Raw genomic sequence first — 16035 nt, 5'->3', positions numbered from 1 at the left:
GCTTTCATAACGCCAGCAAGCAATGCTCCAAAGACCAAGAAGGCTAACATTCCCACAGCTAATTTCCAAATATTTGCTGAGTGTACGTGTATTTCTGTGATGTTGTTTTTTAACGTGTGGCTTTTTTTTTCATGCAGCTAGAGAACCAGGATTCAGTGCGAACGCTGCTGAAGCGGACAGAGGCGGAGCTGAACGTGCGTGTGACTGATGCCCTGAGGAAACAGGAGGATCCTCTCCAGAGGCAGCGCCTCCTGGTGGAGGAAGAAAGACTCAAATATCTCAACGAGGAGGAGCTCATCATTCAGCAACTCCAGTCAGTTACAGTACACGATTTGTTTCTTGGCAGTGCAGTGTATAACAGTTGTTGAGCAGTACACGCTTGATGATAGAAACCAGTGATAATTTTAAAAAAAAGGGGGTTTCCAAATATAGAAGAATCTATGAATGCAATCTGTGCTGTAGGTGAATACTGGTTGACATTTGTGTAGTTTAAGATGCGTTTTAACTTGTATTTTATAATTATATCAGACATAGCAAAATTCATGTCTCTTTTACGACACACTGATAGGATAAAGCTGTCGCTATAATTAAGCCCGGCACAGAGCAAGATGCTTATTAAGATCTGAGTTACACGACTGTCCAACAACTAATTAAACTGACTGCAAAATGAGAGCAAAGAGCTACCTTGAGATTTAATAATCAGATAACCTGCTTCAGTCTTGTATGTGGAAATTTGCTGGATCGCTCTGTGAGTCGAAGAAGACTTATTGAATGTCACTCGTTTCTGCACTTGGATTTTAGAATAATTAGTTGAACTGTTAGATGATCCCTGCTAATCGATGTCTGGTACTTTTCCTGGCTAGTGGCAGCCAATTATTTTGATTAATTATACACTGAATTTTTATTCATCATATGTCTTGAGGACCAGACTAGATCAACTCAACATTAGCGCTTAACGAATTTATATTTGCGTAGTTTACGTTTTCTTGAAGGCATCATATTATATAGCTATTTTAAAAGTTTCTTACTTCAGTTGCTGCATGAAACTTTCGAAAACTAATCTGTACCTCGTCCAGTTCAGCTTGCCCAAACTGTTGATCTAGTTCCCAGTTGATTGAGAGACAGTTTATTGGCAAAAGCATGGCTGAAACATGAATATCACGATTTTGAGATAAATATTCAGTCGAATCTAAGTGTGGTGGAGGAATCCCTGGTGTTCAGCCTTCTGTCTGTTCCATCTCAGCGACCTGGAGAAGTCGGTGGAGGAGATCCAGAAGGAGTCGTCTGTCAACCACAAGCTGGTGACAGTGCAGGAGCTGGAGGAGAAGGCCACTCTTCTGAGAAAGCTGGGAGAAACACTCACGGAGCTGAAAAGTGAGTCATTCTGGTGGATTCACTGTACACTGGCGCAAAAAGGAAAACACAGCCCTTTATGCTGGCAGACCATTTATAACGCCCTAGTTACTCATCAATGCACTGACTAACTTGTAGTCATGAACAGCCAATCTGTAGCACTTAATCACCCTCAGATTACTCATTGTCTCAATGAACTCAGTGACCATTTACCTAAATTGAAAAAGGTTATGGTTGCCTACCACAAAACATTTTGGACAAATGTAATAGATATTTTTTGTGTGATCACAGTTGGCTCCCTGTATTAATCTGTTGCTTTCCCCTAAAGATCAATTTCCAGGTCTGCAGAGCAAGATGCGGGTGGTGCTCCGGGTGGAGGTGGAAGCTGTCAAGTTCCTGAAGGAAGAGCCACACAGACTTGATGCCCTGTTAAAACGATGCAAGACTATAACTGATACCCTTGCTACCATGCGCAAGTATGACCTAGCACAACAATACCTACTTGGTTGTTTGTATTCCAGTAAAAAAACAACATTAAAGTCTAATAGCTGTCTTTACACTGAGTTTGAGATTTTAATAATCCTTTAAATACTGACAAGGAAGCACTTGTCCAGTAAATTCTTAAGCTCTTAAGTATGATCTGAAAGCTGTTAAATATGCCGAACACTGACTGACCTGTATCCACTTGTAATCAATTCCAGTCAGCCCAGTTTTTCCATTTGCACCTCTGCCAAAGGCATAATGTTTTCACCCCTATGTGCTGGTGTGTCAGCAGAACATTATGGATTTTCATAAATGAGGCAGTGAGAGAGGCCTTTGACCAAGAAAATTTATTAGATAATGTTGTTGATCCAGATCAGAAACTTTCATGCTTAAACATTTGCTGTTTTAAGTCAGAGTTCTGAGTTCATTAAGAGATATAGAAGTGATTTAAATCCATCAAGTGTGAAGAAAAGCAGTATTTAAGTGTGTAGTCAAGCTTCCAGTATTGTTGTACTTAATTGGCATTATTGAATGTCACACTGATGAATGTCCTTTTTAGTCACATGAGTAACAGTTTTAATTTTGCGGTTAGTATAGACTAGAGGACGTTGAAGGACTTTTTCCTTCAGCATGCCATTGTCTATCTCCTAATCAGCCCTGTGTCCAAAAAGCGCCTCACTCTCAGGCTTAATTAATCTCAGTGATAAAAGAGCTCATCTAATGTTGCTCTTTTCTTTCATCTTTTGGGTAGCAGTAAGTTGGCAAATGCATTCAGCAGCAGTGGAAGTTTTTATCCTTCAGCGTTTAGTGTTTGGGGTCTTTTTTTAGCATTTGCAATTCTTTTTCATTTCGAGATCTGTATAATACATGTTTGTTGTTTGTGTTACATTTAAAAATGTTGATTAATTAATTCTTCTTCTGTCTTGCTAGACAAGCAAATGAGGGAGTATGGAAGAAGCAAGAAGACTTCACTAGTTCATCATCCAAGCACAACGAGGACTTGCGAAAGTTTGCAGACTTTGAAATCCCCACCAGCCCACCGCTCACCATCAATGATCTCGGGGGAGGCAACAGCTTGTCCAATTGGAGCCCTCACACCAGCCTCAGCCGTGGACATGGCAACCCATCCGGCCTTCACAAGGATAATCATCCTCCTGTTCCCCACAAGGGCAAAGCTCTGGAAGAGCTTGAGCGTCGTGCTGCTGCTGACAAAGCTTTGTCCATGGAGGTCCGACTGGTAGGGATTATTTCTGTTGTTTATTTACGTGTTTTTCACCATCTGCTGTAAATACTTTGTGATGCAAACCAATAAACCAGTGAGGCATGACTATAGTTTTGTGTTCATACACTGCTCACATCCACCTCTCAACTTCACAGGCAGCAGAGCGGGACTGGGAGGAGAAGCGGGCCAGTCTAACCCAGTACAGTGCTCAGGACATCAACCGTTTGTTGGAAGAGACCCAGGCTGAACTAATGAAGGCTATTCCAGATTTGGATTTTGCTGCCAAGCAGATTAAGCCCTCCTCCAACACACCATCAACACAGACCCCCCAGAGTGGGGCAGCGACCCCAGACCACCGTGCCAACAAGCCCCAGCACAAGCTTTCTGGGAAAGAGGGAGGGTCCAGGCGTGGCTCTGGTGAGATGAGGCTCAGGCTGCATTAGTATGATAGATCAGAGTTTTGTTTCATGGCATCCATTTTTTTTTTTAAATGAATCTAATTTTTAATTCTTCAATAAACAATCCCTGTTATGTAATCGGTTTATTAAACTGCATGTTAAAAACATACGGTTGTGCTTACATTATAGTAATTTGGGGCTTTTAATTGTTTCTTTAAACTGTTCTTTTTCCAGGGTTGATTGATTGAAGAGTATACATCTTTAATGACTTAAAGAATTTAATTTGAATGTATTTTGACCCTCACACAGGGTCAGAATTAAATATACATACTCAGTTATATACAAACACTCCACTAATACTTGTTAATTTTCCTTTTAAAGGTTAAAAGTTGCAGTTCAACTTTATGCTTGTTGTAGCCATCAACAAGTATGTAAAGCATACCATATGGTGTAATTCTGGCTGGATATTTGGCCATCCCTCTTCAAATTTCAAATTTCAAATTCAAATTTTATTTGTCACGTACACAGTCATACACAGTACGATATGTAGTGAAATGCTTGGACAACTGCTCGTGACCTAAAGAAAACAAAAAAGGAAAAGGCTATGAATAAGATAGGAAATAAATATGAAAAATTAAAAAGGGTAAATTTAACTAGGAAGGAATAAAATATAAATTAAGGTTAAAAATGAAATAACTGTACAACACAAATTAGAATGAAGGGTAAATTTAACTGGGAAGAATAAGATAAAAATATATAAATTAAAGTTGAAAATAAAATAACTGTACAACAAAATACACAATACACAATATAGAACTATATAAGAATGTATGAAGAAATCTAAATATAAATAAATATATACACAATAACAGCAGCTGTACAAGTATTAACCGGAAATGAAGAATATAGTGACCAGTGTTGTGCAAAACCAAAGTCCAGAAAGTCCAGTGTGTGTGTAAGAACCATATGTGTGGGTCAGTACTGTGTGGTGGTGTGATTGAGAGACCGTATCGCCTGCGGGAAGAAGCTCCTCCTCAGTCTCTCTGTGTTGGTCTTCAGGGAGCGGAATCGCTTTCCTGACCTCAACAGAGAGAACAGTCTGTTGTTGGGATGGCTGAGGTCCTTCACGATCTTCCTGGCCTTGGTCCAGCACTGCCTGCTGTAGATTGAGTGCAGGTCAGGGAGCTCGGAGCGGATGGTGCGCTCAGCTGACCGCACAACCCTCTGTAGAGCTCGTCTGTCCTGCATGGTGCTGTTCCCGAACCAGGTTAAGATGTTTCCCGCCAGGATGCTCTCTATGGTGCACGAGTAAAAGTTCCTGAGCACCTTGGAGGGCAGTTGGAAGTCTCTCAAGCGTCTGAGGTGGTAGAGACGCTGACGGGCCTTTTTCACCACGGTGTTGATGTGACAGGACCATGACAGGTCCTGCGTGATGTGAACTCCGAGGTATTTGAAGCTGTCCACTCTCTCCACTGGGCACTCGTTGATGACGGGGGTCTGGTAGTTCCTCTCCTGCTTAGTGCTGAAGTCCACTATCAGCTCCTTTGTCTTACTGACGTTTAGAAGGAGGTTGTTCCTCTGGCACCAGTTCTCCAGATTCCTAATCTCCTTCAGGTAGGCCGTCTCGTTGTTATCAGAGATCAGGCCCACCACGACGGTGTCGTCAGCAAACTTGATGATGGCGGTGGAGCTGGTAGTGGCCACACAGTCATATGTGTACAAAGAGTACAGCAGGGGGCTCAGAACACACCCCTGGGGGGCTCCAGTGCTGAGAGTGGTGGAGGCTGAGACATGTCCGCCCATCCTTACTGCCTGTGGTCTGCCAGTTAGGAAGTTGGAGATCCACTGACACATAGATGAGCTGAGTCCCAGATGCTCCAGCTTGGTGGTGAGTGTGGAGGGAATTATGGTGTTAAATGCAGAGCTGTAGTCTATGAAGAGCATTTTAACATAATTCCCCCTTCTAGTGTCCAAGTGAGTAAGTGATGTGTGGAGGAGATGAGAGATGGCATCGTCTGTGGAACGATTTGGACGGTAAGCGAACTGTAGTGGGTCCAGTGTGTCTGGTAGTGAAGAAATGATGAAGTCTCTGACCAGGCGTTCAAAGCACTTCATCACTACTGAGGTGAGGGCTACAGGGCGATAGTCATTGAGAGAAGCAGGGTGGGGTTTCTTCGGGACAGGAACAATGATGGACTCTTTGAAGCATGTGGGGATCACCGACTGAGATAAAGAGATGTTGAATATCTCAGTGAACACAGGAGCTGAACACCTCTTGGTAGAACTGATAGAGTTTATTTCAAATGTTTGTTTTTTTTCTTGCCACAGACCTGGCTTAAAATTTTCAATTTCCATTTCTTTGAGTTTAGAGATTTGGGAAAGCCATTCCAGAAGCTTAATGTTTTATCCACTACAAAACCAGTTTTGATGCACGTTTGAGGTCATCGTCCTGTTGGAACACCCAGTTGTCTCTAGCTGTGGATTTGTGCAATGTGCTGGTACCACTGGAAGCAAAACAGCTCCAGAGCATGATGCTACCACCACCAAGCTTTACAGTTGATACAGTGATCATATTTTTAAAAGCCTCACCTTTACTCCTCCATACATAAGCTGAATTGGATTTATTGGCATGATATTGTTTTTAAATGTGTTGTGTTAATAATGTAATAATTCTTTCTAATGACATGTTACTGTGTTTTCAGATGAGCTGACAGTACCTCGGTATCGCACAGAGAAACCCTCCAAGTCCCCTCCACCTCCACCGCCTAGACGCAGTTTCCCCTCATCTCCCGGTGTGACCACTCGCAGTGGGGAGCCACTAATTCCTGGAAAAAGCATAAAGGTAACTGAAAAAAATAGTGCATTTAACAATTCCAGTGTTTTAATTCTCAAATCTACAAGTCATCATATTAAAATTCCCCTATTGATATATTTAAGACAAAATTGCAAGCTTCTCACACCAGCTTTGGACAAGTTCTTACCCATTTTTGTTCTTGTGGCCCTAGAAGGCTGAATCTGAAGAGACAGAGGGACAGAAACCTCACATAAAACTGAGGAGGACCGTGTCCGAAAACCCTCGTCCGTCATCAACACCTCCCACACTGGCTTCTGAAGACAAAGAGGAGGGAGAGGGGGAGAAAATTGCTGCCGAATTGGAGGTAAAGAAAACACAAGGTTAATAATATCCCCAATAGTCCGTTGTTCATTAAAAAAAAACAAAAGGAATGTTTTTAGTATTCATGTTACGTCCACAATTTGGAGCAAGTCTTTGTGTGCACACAGGCAGACAATGTCTGTTCAGATATGCTCACCCTCATTACCACATGTTCAAGCAGCAGGTGCCATATGTCCCCAGCCCCTGGCACTGTGAGAGCCCAAAGATCACATACTGCTCACTCACACACATCATCACCCAGGGCTCACAGATCACAGCCAGACAGATGGATCCTGATAGCTGCTTGGACTGTGTTAGAGATGACCTGCTGAAACTGAATAGAGTAAAGACTCAACAGTAATTGAGTTCGATCATTCAGCTGCTGCTGTGTTTTTATTTTGCAGATAATGACAGTTTGTAACTTTCTTTTTTCCTCCTCAGCTATTTGAGAGAGCCCCACACAGGCTCTCTATGCCAGCTCCCCTTTCCCTGCTAGTTAGCCCATGCAGTATAAAAAGTTTACACCCATCCAGACTGGACCTGTGGCCCCCTGAGGCCTCAGGCTGTGAGGTAACCCTTTGGCTTACCCTGAGTTATCTACCTATTAAGTTTCCATCTCTTTACTTCTACACCTGCTACCACACACAAGAATTATTAACTACAACACCAGTTCCAAAAACTTGGGACACTGTATAAAATGCAAATAAAAACTAAAACTTTAAGGTAAAAATAAAAAGGAATTTGGAATTTGATGGCAGCAACATGTCTCAGAAGTTGGGACAGGGCAATGTTTGCAACTATGTAAGCTTATATATGTGGGAACTGAGTAGACTGGTTGCTTGAATATTGATGCCATGGGTCTTCTTTGTGGTATTTGTACAATATCTGAACTGCAAGCAGGCAAGTTCAGCACACGGACTCTATGAGCCTTACTGTTGAAATAAATGCAGTATCAAAGTAAGAGTGTGTGAACATTAGGTAAAAAGTGTTTAGGCTTAGATAAAAGCACATGTATATGTGTGGAATGAGGCATGTAAGAAAATGCTTTAAGTGCTCAAACTGAATAGAGCACAATAAGTAGTATTGGTGCGTTAAAAATCAGTATTACACTTTCCAGATGTGCAAACTGCTGAATCCATGGCAATAATGCACCATTATACCATCGGAGATGCAGGCTTTTGAACAAAACTCTGATAACAAGCCAGATGATTTCTCTTTTCTTTAGTCCAGAGGATCCGGCACCATGTTCTCCAAATCCAATTTCAAATTTCGATTTGTTTGACCACAGAACAGTTTTCTACTTTGCCTCAGTCGATTTTAAATTAGCTTAGGCCAAACGATAGTGGCATTTTCTTTTGGAGCATGTTCACATTTGGCTTCTTCTTTGCATCATAGAGTTTCCGCTTGTTTGCTGTGGATAGCACAGCGAACTGTATTCACAGAGAATGCCACCTGAGGGCATCCAATATTGATTTTTGGCCTTGTGCACAGAGATTTCTCCAGGTTGTCTAAATCCTTTGATGATATACTGTAAAGGCTGAGCTATATAAAGACTTTCATTTTATTTTCAGGAACATGTTCCACATTTTTTAGATCCAGGTTTATGTAGATTGGCAAACCTCAGCCCTCCTTTGTTTCTGAGAAGGTCTGCATCTCTAAGATGCTCTTTCTGGCTTTTCTTGCACCTTTTTATTTCAGGTTAAATAATTTTGAGAAAAATACATTGGTTTTATGAATTGCAAATCATTGCTTTCTGGTTTTATTTCCATTTTACAAAGCATCCACACTTTTTCGGAACTGGGGTTATAGGCTGTCTTTTGTCTAGTGTTTCTGGGCAGGAGCTATACAGAGGTTTCTGCCAATAATGCGCTGCAAACCCAAAGCAATAACTGAAAGAGTCAGGTTTGTCTGACAGTGAGTAATTTGATTCAGTTTGAGTATGTTCATTAACAATCTTTCTAATCCTTTCCATTTATACCTGTTACACAACTTTTTAGAGATGTTTATAAAAGTCATCAGTCCTTAACAGGTATTTGCACTTATTAATAATATTGTGTTTTTTTGTGCGTGAGAGTCAGTATGTAAAGAATATACACTGAGCATCCTGGTAGCATTATCTACAAAGCAGGGGTGCAACGATACACAAAATTCACGGTTCGGTTCGATACTTTGGTGTCACGGTTCGATATTTTTTCGATACAAAAAAATGTTCATGCCTTTTTAATTTGTCATTTATTAAAATTATAAATATATATTTTAACTCAAAAGTACAGTTTTTAAATTTAATGTTGCTGAAACAAAAGTAATTAAAAAAATAAATATAATCTGATTGAGGAATCACTCATCTTTGGAAAAGAGAGTTTATTACAGAGAAATGGCTCTTTCCAAAATAAAAGCTATACTATACGCTTCTTCTGGGCTATATTCTCAGCAGCATATTGTAGCGGGTCAGGGCTGTTCGGGGTTCTGTTTGTACAGTTATGTTTTGTTTATGTTGCCATAGTGACGGGTGACGCCCTCTCGCTGCGACGGTGTGTCCTTCCGGGGTCAGAGGGCGCCCTGTGTGTTGTTGTTGTTGTTGCTGTGCGGTTGCCGCGGTGAGCAGTTAGCTAGCGGCAGTGTTCTTCTGCAGATGTCAATAAACGGCTGTGCTCCCTGGCTAGCTCATGGGAAGCAAGACCAAAGGACACCTCCGTCTCCTCGTTGTCTGAGCTCGCCACATTGGTGTCAGAAGTGGGATGATGGTGACACCCCATGTTCTGACCCGAGTGACTTTTCCCCCGCCGGTCGTGACCGGCCGGTGCGCCAAAAGAAGGCACCTGGACATTTACAAAGTGAAAGCAAAAAAACAAGCGCAAATTCAAACGCGATTTCAATATGTCACATATTGACAGTGGCTCACCGATGCCAATGACATAATTACCCAGCTACATTTCCGAAAGAATGCAAAAGCATTGACATATATTTTTCCTTCCTACAATAGCCCGACGGGCAGGGCAGAGATAGATTTTGGTAGCCCGACTGGAAAAATCGCTAGCCCGACGTCCCGGGGCTAGCGATTTTGCAAACCCTGTGTTACAGGCATGGCCCTTTAAGGATGAAGCCTGATGGGAAATGTATTCGGGATGTGTGTCGGGACTGCCTGGTGTGTAAGTAACGGTTAGCTACAGAAGAGACGAAAAGAAAATAAATAAAAGGAATATAATAACTCCCTCGACAGCCAGAGTTGTGTCGGCGATGCTCGCTGTGAGTAAACTGTTTCAGCCCACTGTACGCGGTGTTCATGCCTTAGAGAAGAAATAAAGTTCGGTGAAGCAGTTTCCTACGCCTCCTTCGATCTTTTTGCTAGCAGAGTTGACCTGTATAGTAAGCTGTTGCCGGCTATGAGTCAGTTACGGAACCTTCAAGTAACTGCCAGAGGTTTCCTTACTACGGTTCGGGGCCGCGGATCTGGTGCGGTAACACCTGTATCTGATTGAGGAATCACTCATCTTTGGAAAAGAGAGTTTATTACAGAGAAATGGCTCATTCCAAAATAAAAGCTATACTATACGCTTCTTCTGGGCTATATTCTCAGCAGCATATTGTAGCGGGTCAGGGCTGTTCGGGGTTCTGTTTGTACAGTTATGTTTTGTTTATGTTGCCATAGTGACGGGTGACGCCCTCTCGCTGCGACGGTGTGTCCTTCCGGGGTCAGAGGGCGCCCTGTGTGTTGTTGTTGTTGTTGCTGTGCGGTTGCCGCGCTGAGTAGTTAGCTAGCGGCAGTGTTCTTCTGCAGATGTCAATAAACGGCTGTGCTCCCTGGCTAGCTCACGGGAAGCAAGACCAAACGACACCTCCGTCTCCTCGTTGTCTGAGCTCGCCACATTGGTGTCAGAAGTGGGATGATGGTGGCACCCCATGTTCTGACCCGAGTGACTTTTCCCCCGCCGGTCGTGACCGGCCGGTGCGCCAAAAGAAGGCACCTGGACATTTGCAGGACTTTGTGTGGGGTAATGGGGTCGTCGGGGACGACTGACCCCTTAGGTGGGGGCTATGCAGCGGGTCAGCGCTGTTCGGGGTTCTGTTTGTACAGTTATGTTTTGTTTATGTTGCCATAGTGACGGGTGACGCCTTCTCGCTGCCACGATGTGTCTTTCCGGGGTCAGAGGGCGCTCTGTGTGTTTTTGTTGCTGTGCGGTTGCCGCGCTGAGCAGTTAGCTAGCGGCAGTGTTCTTCTGCAGATGTCAATAAACGGCTGTGCTCCCTGGCTAGCTCACGGGAAGCAAGACCAAACGATATCTCCGTCTCCTCCTTGTCTGAGCTCGCCACAATATTAAACATATCAGGTCCCCATAAGGAGAATCATGTGCTAACGGCTGTCTAAATGACTCGGGTAAAGTTTGTAGCATGCATGCTTGTTGTTTTTGTCTGCTTCCACTTGTCTTTGCACTAGGATGATGTCGGCGTAAATGTGCAGTCATATTCGTTGTGTTCCCACTAGTGCTGTCAGCGTTAATCTCGTTGAAATGACGTTAACGCCACAACACGGCAAATCTCCGTTAACGAGCTACCCCTGCGTGGGGCTAGACGGCCAACACGTTAACGAGCTAACTGCGCTAACACACTAGTTCCCACCCATGTAATTGAGCATTGCGTGGCACATCCAACATACTGTTTTACTTTAGTCCATGACGCGCTTACCTTCAGGGTCATACATCACATGAAAACCAAAATAATTCCAAACGCCAGATCTGAATGAGGGTGGGGGAGGTTCAATTTGCCATGTTGCAAGGAGAGCTTAACTTCTGTCTCGCTAGCTTGCCCTGCGCTCTTCCTTCTGCTCGACAGTGCAGCCTAGGCGGAGTAGTCGAACGCAGATTCACTGAGCGCTCAACACAGACAGCATCGTCAGAAGGAAAGTTGATAAAATAAATTACAAATTTTGTATTGTTCGATACATATGCGTACCGAACCGAAAGCACTGTATCGAACGGTTCAATATCAATACGAGTATCGTTGCACCCCTACTACAAAGGTATTAGATACAATGTGATAATATTTCTTTCATGCTCTCTGATGTGCTTGGGTGTTTTTAATGCCATGGTTTGTAATCTCACTTGAAGTTTGTGCTTGGAGTGTGTTTAAATTGAAAACTCAAGTGCTTTCTTCATTTATAGGCAGGGCACATGTCTCCTGTCCCCCACATCGTGTTGACAGATTGCTGTCCTGCTTCGCTCACAAACTCAGAGGATCCTGTCAGAGATTTGGGGAATGACCTTGTGGAGGGGACTCAATCACAAGATTGGACTGGTCATCATTCAGTCGGCAAGACTATAATTTCAAGGGGAAAGCATTCAGGGGGATTTGAAAGTCCTCCACAGCGAGAACAGTGTTCGGATAGTGAATTCAAACAGGAAGTTGCCCTGCTGGTGACAGATCTGGGCATGAGAGTGGTGTCTCCTCTTGAAGCCCAAGAGCTCAGTGAGACTAAAGGAGATGTTCTTCACACTCTAATCATCTCACCGCAGACTAAGGAACTGTCTGAAACTCAGCTGAGTCACCGGCCTCTGCTAGTGCTCTTCAGGGTACAAAAAACTGTCAAAGAGGCCTACGAACTACTGTATTCCCTTGTGGCATCATTCGAATTAAAATTCTCCCATGCCCCAGACCAGCAGATGCCTCTAGCTGAGGCTCTCAGAAGCGGCATAGAGACAGGGGCTAGCATGCTGACATTTCACCACAAACCTGAAATTAGGTTAATGCCTGAGCTGAGCTCAGTAAGCAGTACTCTTAACTCTAATGGGTCAATTAGGTCTGCGGACACTCAGAGGAGAATGACAGAAGATGTGCGACGCACCACCTACAAGAGGCTGGACAGCTTGGAGGAGACTATTCGAGAGCTGGAAAACACATTGATAGAGATCAGTGGTCATGCTACTAGAGAGCAGCTCTACAGTCAGACAATCATCAACAGTAGCCCTGTACCGACGACTGGTAGTCCAACTGAGGCGAAGAAGCCGCCACTCCCACCCAAGCCATCCGCCTCGAGTCCATCATCAATCCAGGTTTTTGCTTACACCTCCTGTGTCCATTCCTGCTCTGAAGCAGCATCCTCTTTTTTTCTTCACTTCTTCTCTGTGGATGGCAGTTGGAAATTCACTTTCCAGCTTCTGATGTCTGCTCCCTGATTAAATCGGCATGCGACTGTATTTGAAATCGAAACCGTGCAGAGGGGACAGACAGCAGACTTCCTACCTACTTGTCTGTTCTGTGATTAGTGCTGGGGCTGCTCTCCTGCTGAGCTCAGAGTTGTTAATTGTTTTTTATTGATCTGTCCCGGTATCTCCTATCTGTCTGAGTCTAGCTAATTTTGCCTTTTGTTACACCAAGAGGCAATAAAAAATAAATGCATTTTCCTCTTCTCCTTTTCTGCTCTTTACTGGTTAGTACGATCTAATTCATTTAATTTCTTATCTTAGTTCTGCCCTGAAATCCAACTTTCTTTTCCTCACTAATCGTCTTAAGCACAAAGCAGTACAACTGCGGTTGTACTTTATTAAAAGGTAGCGCGAGGACATATTTACATTAAGCTGTATCTTCCATCATCCAGCATCATTTTGTTGTAAATTATGTTCTTTTTGCAGCAGCTGTTTTGACGTGTCATTGCAAGCTAAACAGACACATTATTAATGAGTTTAAGAATCTGTACATAGGCCAGGTCCTGGTATTGTTCATGTTGGCCTACTTAAATGCCCTGCTGTGACAAGTCAGAATGGCAGAGTGGCTATGCTTACATGGAGCCTAATATTTCTATTCTGTGAATGTTCACTTTAAAAGACCAAACACAGTAGAAGTTCCCCATATGAACACCTCAAGCGCAATAAACAGGACGAGGCTTTTTAATGAGCTCAATTTAATTGCTGCCCTTTCAAATCATTTCAATGCAAGGAATGAAGAGTAACACATTTACAGCAACTTCTGCCCTAAACAGATGTGAGAAATCCTTTCTCGGGGAGCTATTCAGACATGCGTCACAGATAAAAGAGCCACTGACAAATGCAGATGCAGCACTTTTGCGACATTGTTTTGATTAAGTGCGTATTCATCCATCCACATAAATTTACAACGCTTGTAAACAGCTGACCCAAAATGTTTAATCATAAGGACATAAACAGACATTTAAACTGTTTAGCTGCTTTCAAATAACGAGGTAAAACTACAAAGAGAAAATTCGATCTAATAAGTTTAAAAAACAAAAGATTTCTTACCAAAGGCTAGTATCATGTCTAATATACTTCACATTAATATGTACTGACTATGTGCTGAACTCTATTACCAGATGTTGTCAGTGGCCTGGCTTTAGCTCACCTCCAGCTGACCGCTACACAACAAAAGATTAGTAATTATCAAAAGCATTCCTGTGTCAGCTGCCACTCGTCTGAGAGGTCTTGACAGCTTGCGTAGCACTCCCTGTTACTCTGATTGTAGCCTACCACTCAGGGCAGGGCTGCAATATTTGACAGTCACACTGTCATGGTGAGTTTTAGCCCTCTGATGTAGAGCCAGAAAGCACTCCCATGGGCACGGCTGCGGATTACAGAGTCTTCACACATTATTTCATCACTCCAACTTCAACCACGTTCATCATTTCAACATGACCCTTCTTCCAACTCTTGTCCAACATTTGCTGGCACACTTACCAAATTCACACTGACAAGAAATCTACTTTCAGAACCCATTAGAGTTTAGTTTTTAATTAGCACATCAAACAGCAAGTTTACTTGCAAATTTTATGATCTAATTTTAAAATTCTGCTTCTTGTTAAAAAAGGATTTGGCGCAGAAGGAAGGTGGTTACAAGTCTTTCTTCTCTGATTTAATGTAGTAGGGGTAACTGACTATTTGATATTAGGGTTAATCTTTTGTTAGTTTTCCTTTTAGCTAATGTCTCTGTGTGCAGATGAGGCACAGTTGGATGGAAATTTGACTGGATGTGTATTTGTTTTCCTGTGTATTAGAGAGAGTCAATAGAGTAACTCAGCAGGAAAGATCATTAAGCACGCTGCCTCGTGGATCCTGTGGTGAGGCTAAGCTACGCAACGTCAGTTTTGATGCCGCATTTCTATATTCTGGTCTTTGTCATCTTCTGCTGATAGATAGTGAAACTCTGTGAAGTGGATAGTTCCATTTTATACCAACTATAAGCTGAGGTCTTAAAAACCTTATTAGTCTCAAGAGAAAGACTTGATAAAGGCTGGACTCAAACTCTGTAGTAAGTAGATGTGTGTCTGAGGCTTAAATCGAATACACTGTAGAGGGGAAGTGAAATCTACAGACATCTGATGTGTGACAAAGTGTTATTAATGGTTCTCCTCTGTTCTTCTCTTGTTTATTCTATTCTTAGGGAGGAACTATTTCAGGTAGCGGGAAGTTTCTCCACTCCTCGGCTGCCTCCAAACTGAAGCACCTGCAACAAAACAGCACAGAAAAGACTAAAAGTGGCAAAAGAGAGGACTTCATGAAGGTCCAGGGCCAGCAACAGGTACAATTTGCCTTTGTTTTGCGCTGTTGAGGCCAAAACGCACTTGATCTGGCAGAGTCTGTGCATGATCCCTAAGATGGACAAGTTAGCTTTTAGGTATAACCATCTTAAGCACTTAATGAAGGCATATAACAAAATTGAGATATAAAAAACATGAAAATTACAATAATGATCATTATTGAATCGTACTGCCTTTATGCCCACAGAGTCACTGCAGTTGAAACTGTCAGAGGTTCAAAGAGAAATATGAAACTATCATTCTTAGTAAAATGCAACTGAAATGTATAAAATCAAAGGTTTATTTATTGAAGTATGTAATTATTAGGGAAAAATGCCATATATACTGAATGTATACCAATAAAGTACATTTAATTTGACCAGATTCTGTTAAATTTCCTCTTTTACATTATACTTATGTAGTCATATCAGCATTTTGGGCATAAATATTTTTTGGAGTGCAAAAATCTGGGCCTACCAAAAATCAAGATAGAAAGGATAGTATTGATTTTGTTCTGTATTTAAGCAAATATAATTGCTTTCTTCCTCAAATAGAGACATATTTTGCGTTAATGTTTACGCCACCTCCCCAACAACTTCAGCAAGCCTTCGTTCAGAGTTATTTTCTCGAAAGCAAGTGTGTGTGCATCCATTCACGTAATCCACTCTGCACCAGATCAAGATTAAATGGGCCTTAACTACCACTCTTCACTGCCACTGGATCCTTTCTGTGCCCCGCAGAACCACTGTCACTTTTCAGCGTGATACATTCCTCGCCCTCTGTGTATTACAGTCTGTGTAACATTCAAGATGCAAACTTAGCAGACAGCAGAAGCGATGAATTGAATTCAAAGCCAGTTTTGCCATAAACCTTTTAATGTCACATTATTGTGACAGGCTCATCA

The 16035-nt window shown here is 42.5% G+C and overlaps 1 protein-coding gene across 3 annotated transcripts in view; it reads left to right on the top strand.

Moving 5' to 3' along the window:
* Positions 1 to 16035, top strand: part of srcin1a (SRC kinase signaling inhibitor 1a) — a 118025-nt gene that overhangs the window by 93375 nt on the left and 8615 nt on the right. For all 3 annotated transcript variants that reach the window (XM_080905335.1, XM_080905337.1, XM_080905336.1), the window contains 10 exons: positions 138 to 313; positions 1244 to 1374; positions 1682 to 1829; positions 2767 to 3073; positions 3214 to 3475; positions 6159 to 6298; positions 6462 to 6614; positions 7052 to 7180; positions 11770 to 12657; positions 14996 to 15133. In XM_080905335.1, coding sequence (XP_080761461.1) covers positions 138 to 313; positions 1244 to 1374; positions 1682 to 1829; positions 2767 to 3073; positions 3214 to 3475; positions 6159 to 6298; positions 6462 to 6614; positions 7052 to 7180; positions 11770 to 12657; positions 14996 to 15133 — 2472 coding nt within the window. The remainder of the gene's footprint in view (positions 1 to 137; positions 314 to 1243; positions 1375 to 1681; positions 1830 to 2766; positions 3074 to 3213; positions 3476 to 6158; positions 6299 to 6461; positions 6615 to 7051; positions 7181 to 11769; positions 12658 to 14995; positions 15134 to 16035) is intronic.

Source organism: Rhamphochromis sp. 'chilingali' (assembly GCF_963969265.1).
Source record: "Rhamphochromis sp. 'chilingali' genome assembly, chromosome: 15".
Lineage (NCBI taxonomy): Eukaryota > Metazoa > Chordata > Actinopteri > Cichliformes > Cichlidae > Rhamphochromis > Rhamphochromis sp. 'chilingali'.
This window is presented reverse-complemented; position numbering and strand designations above follow the sequence as displayed.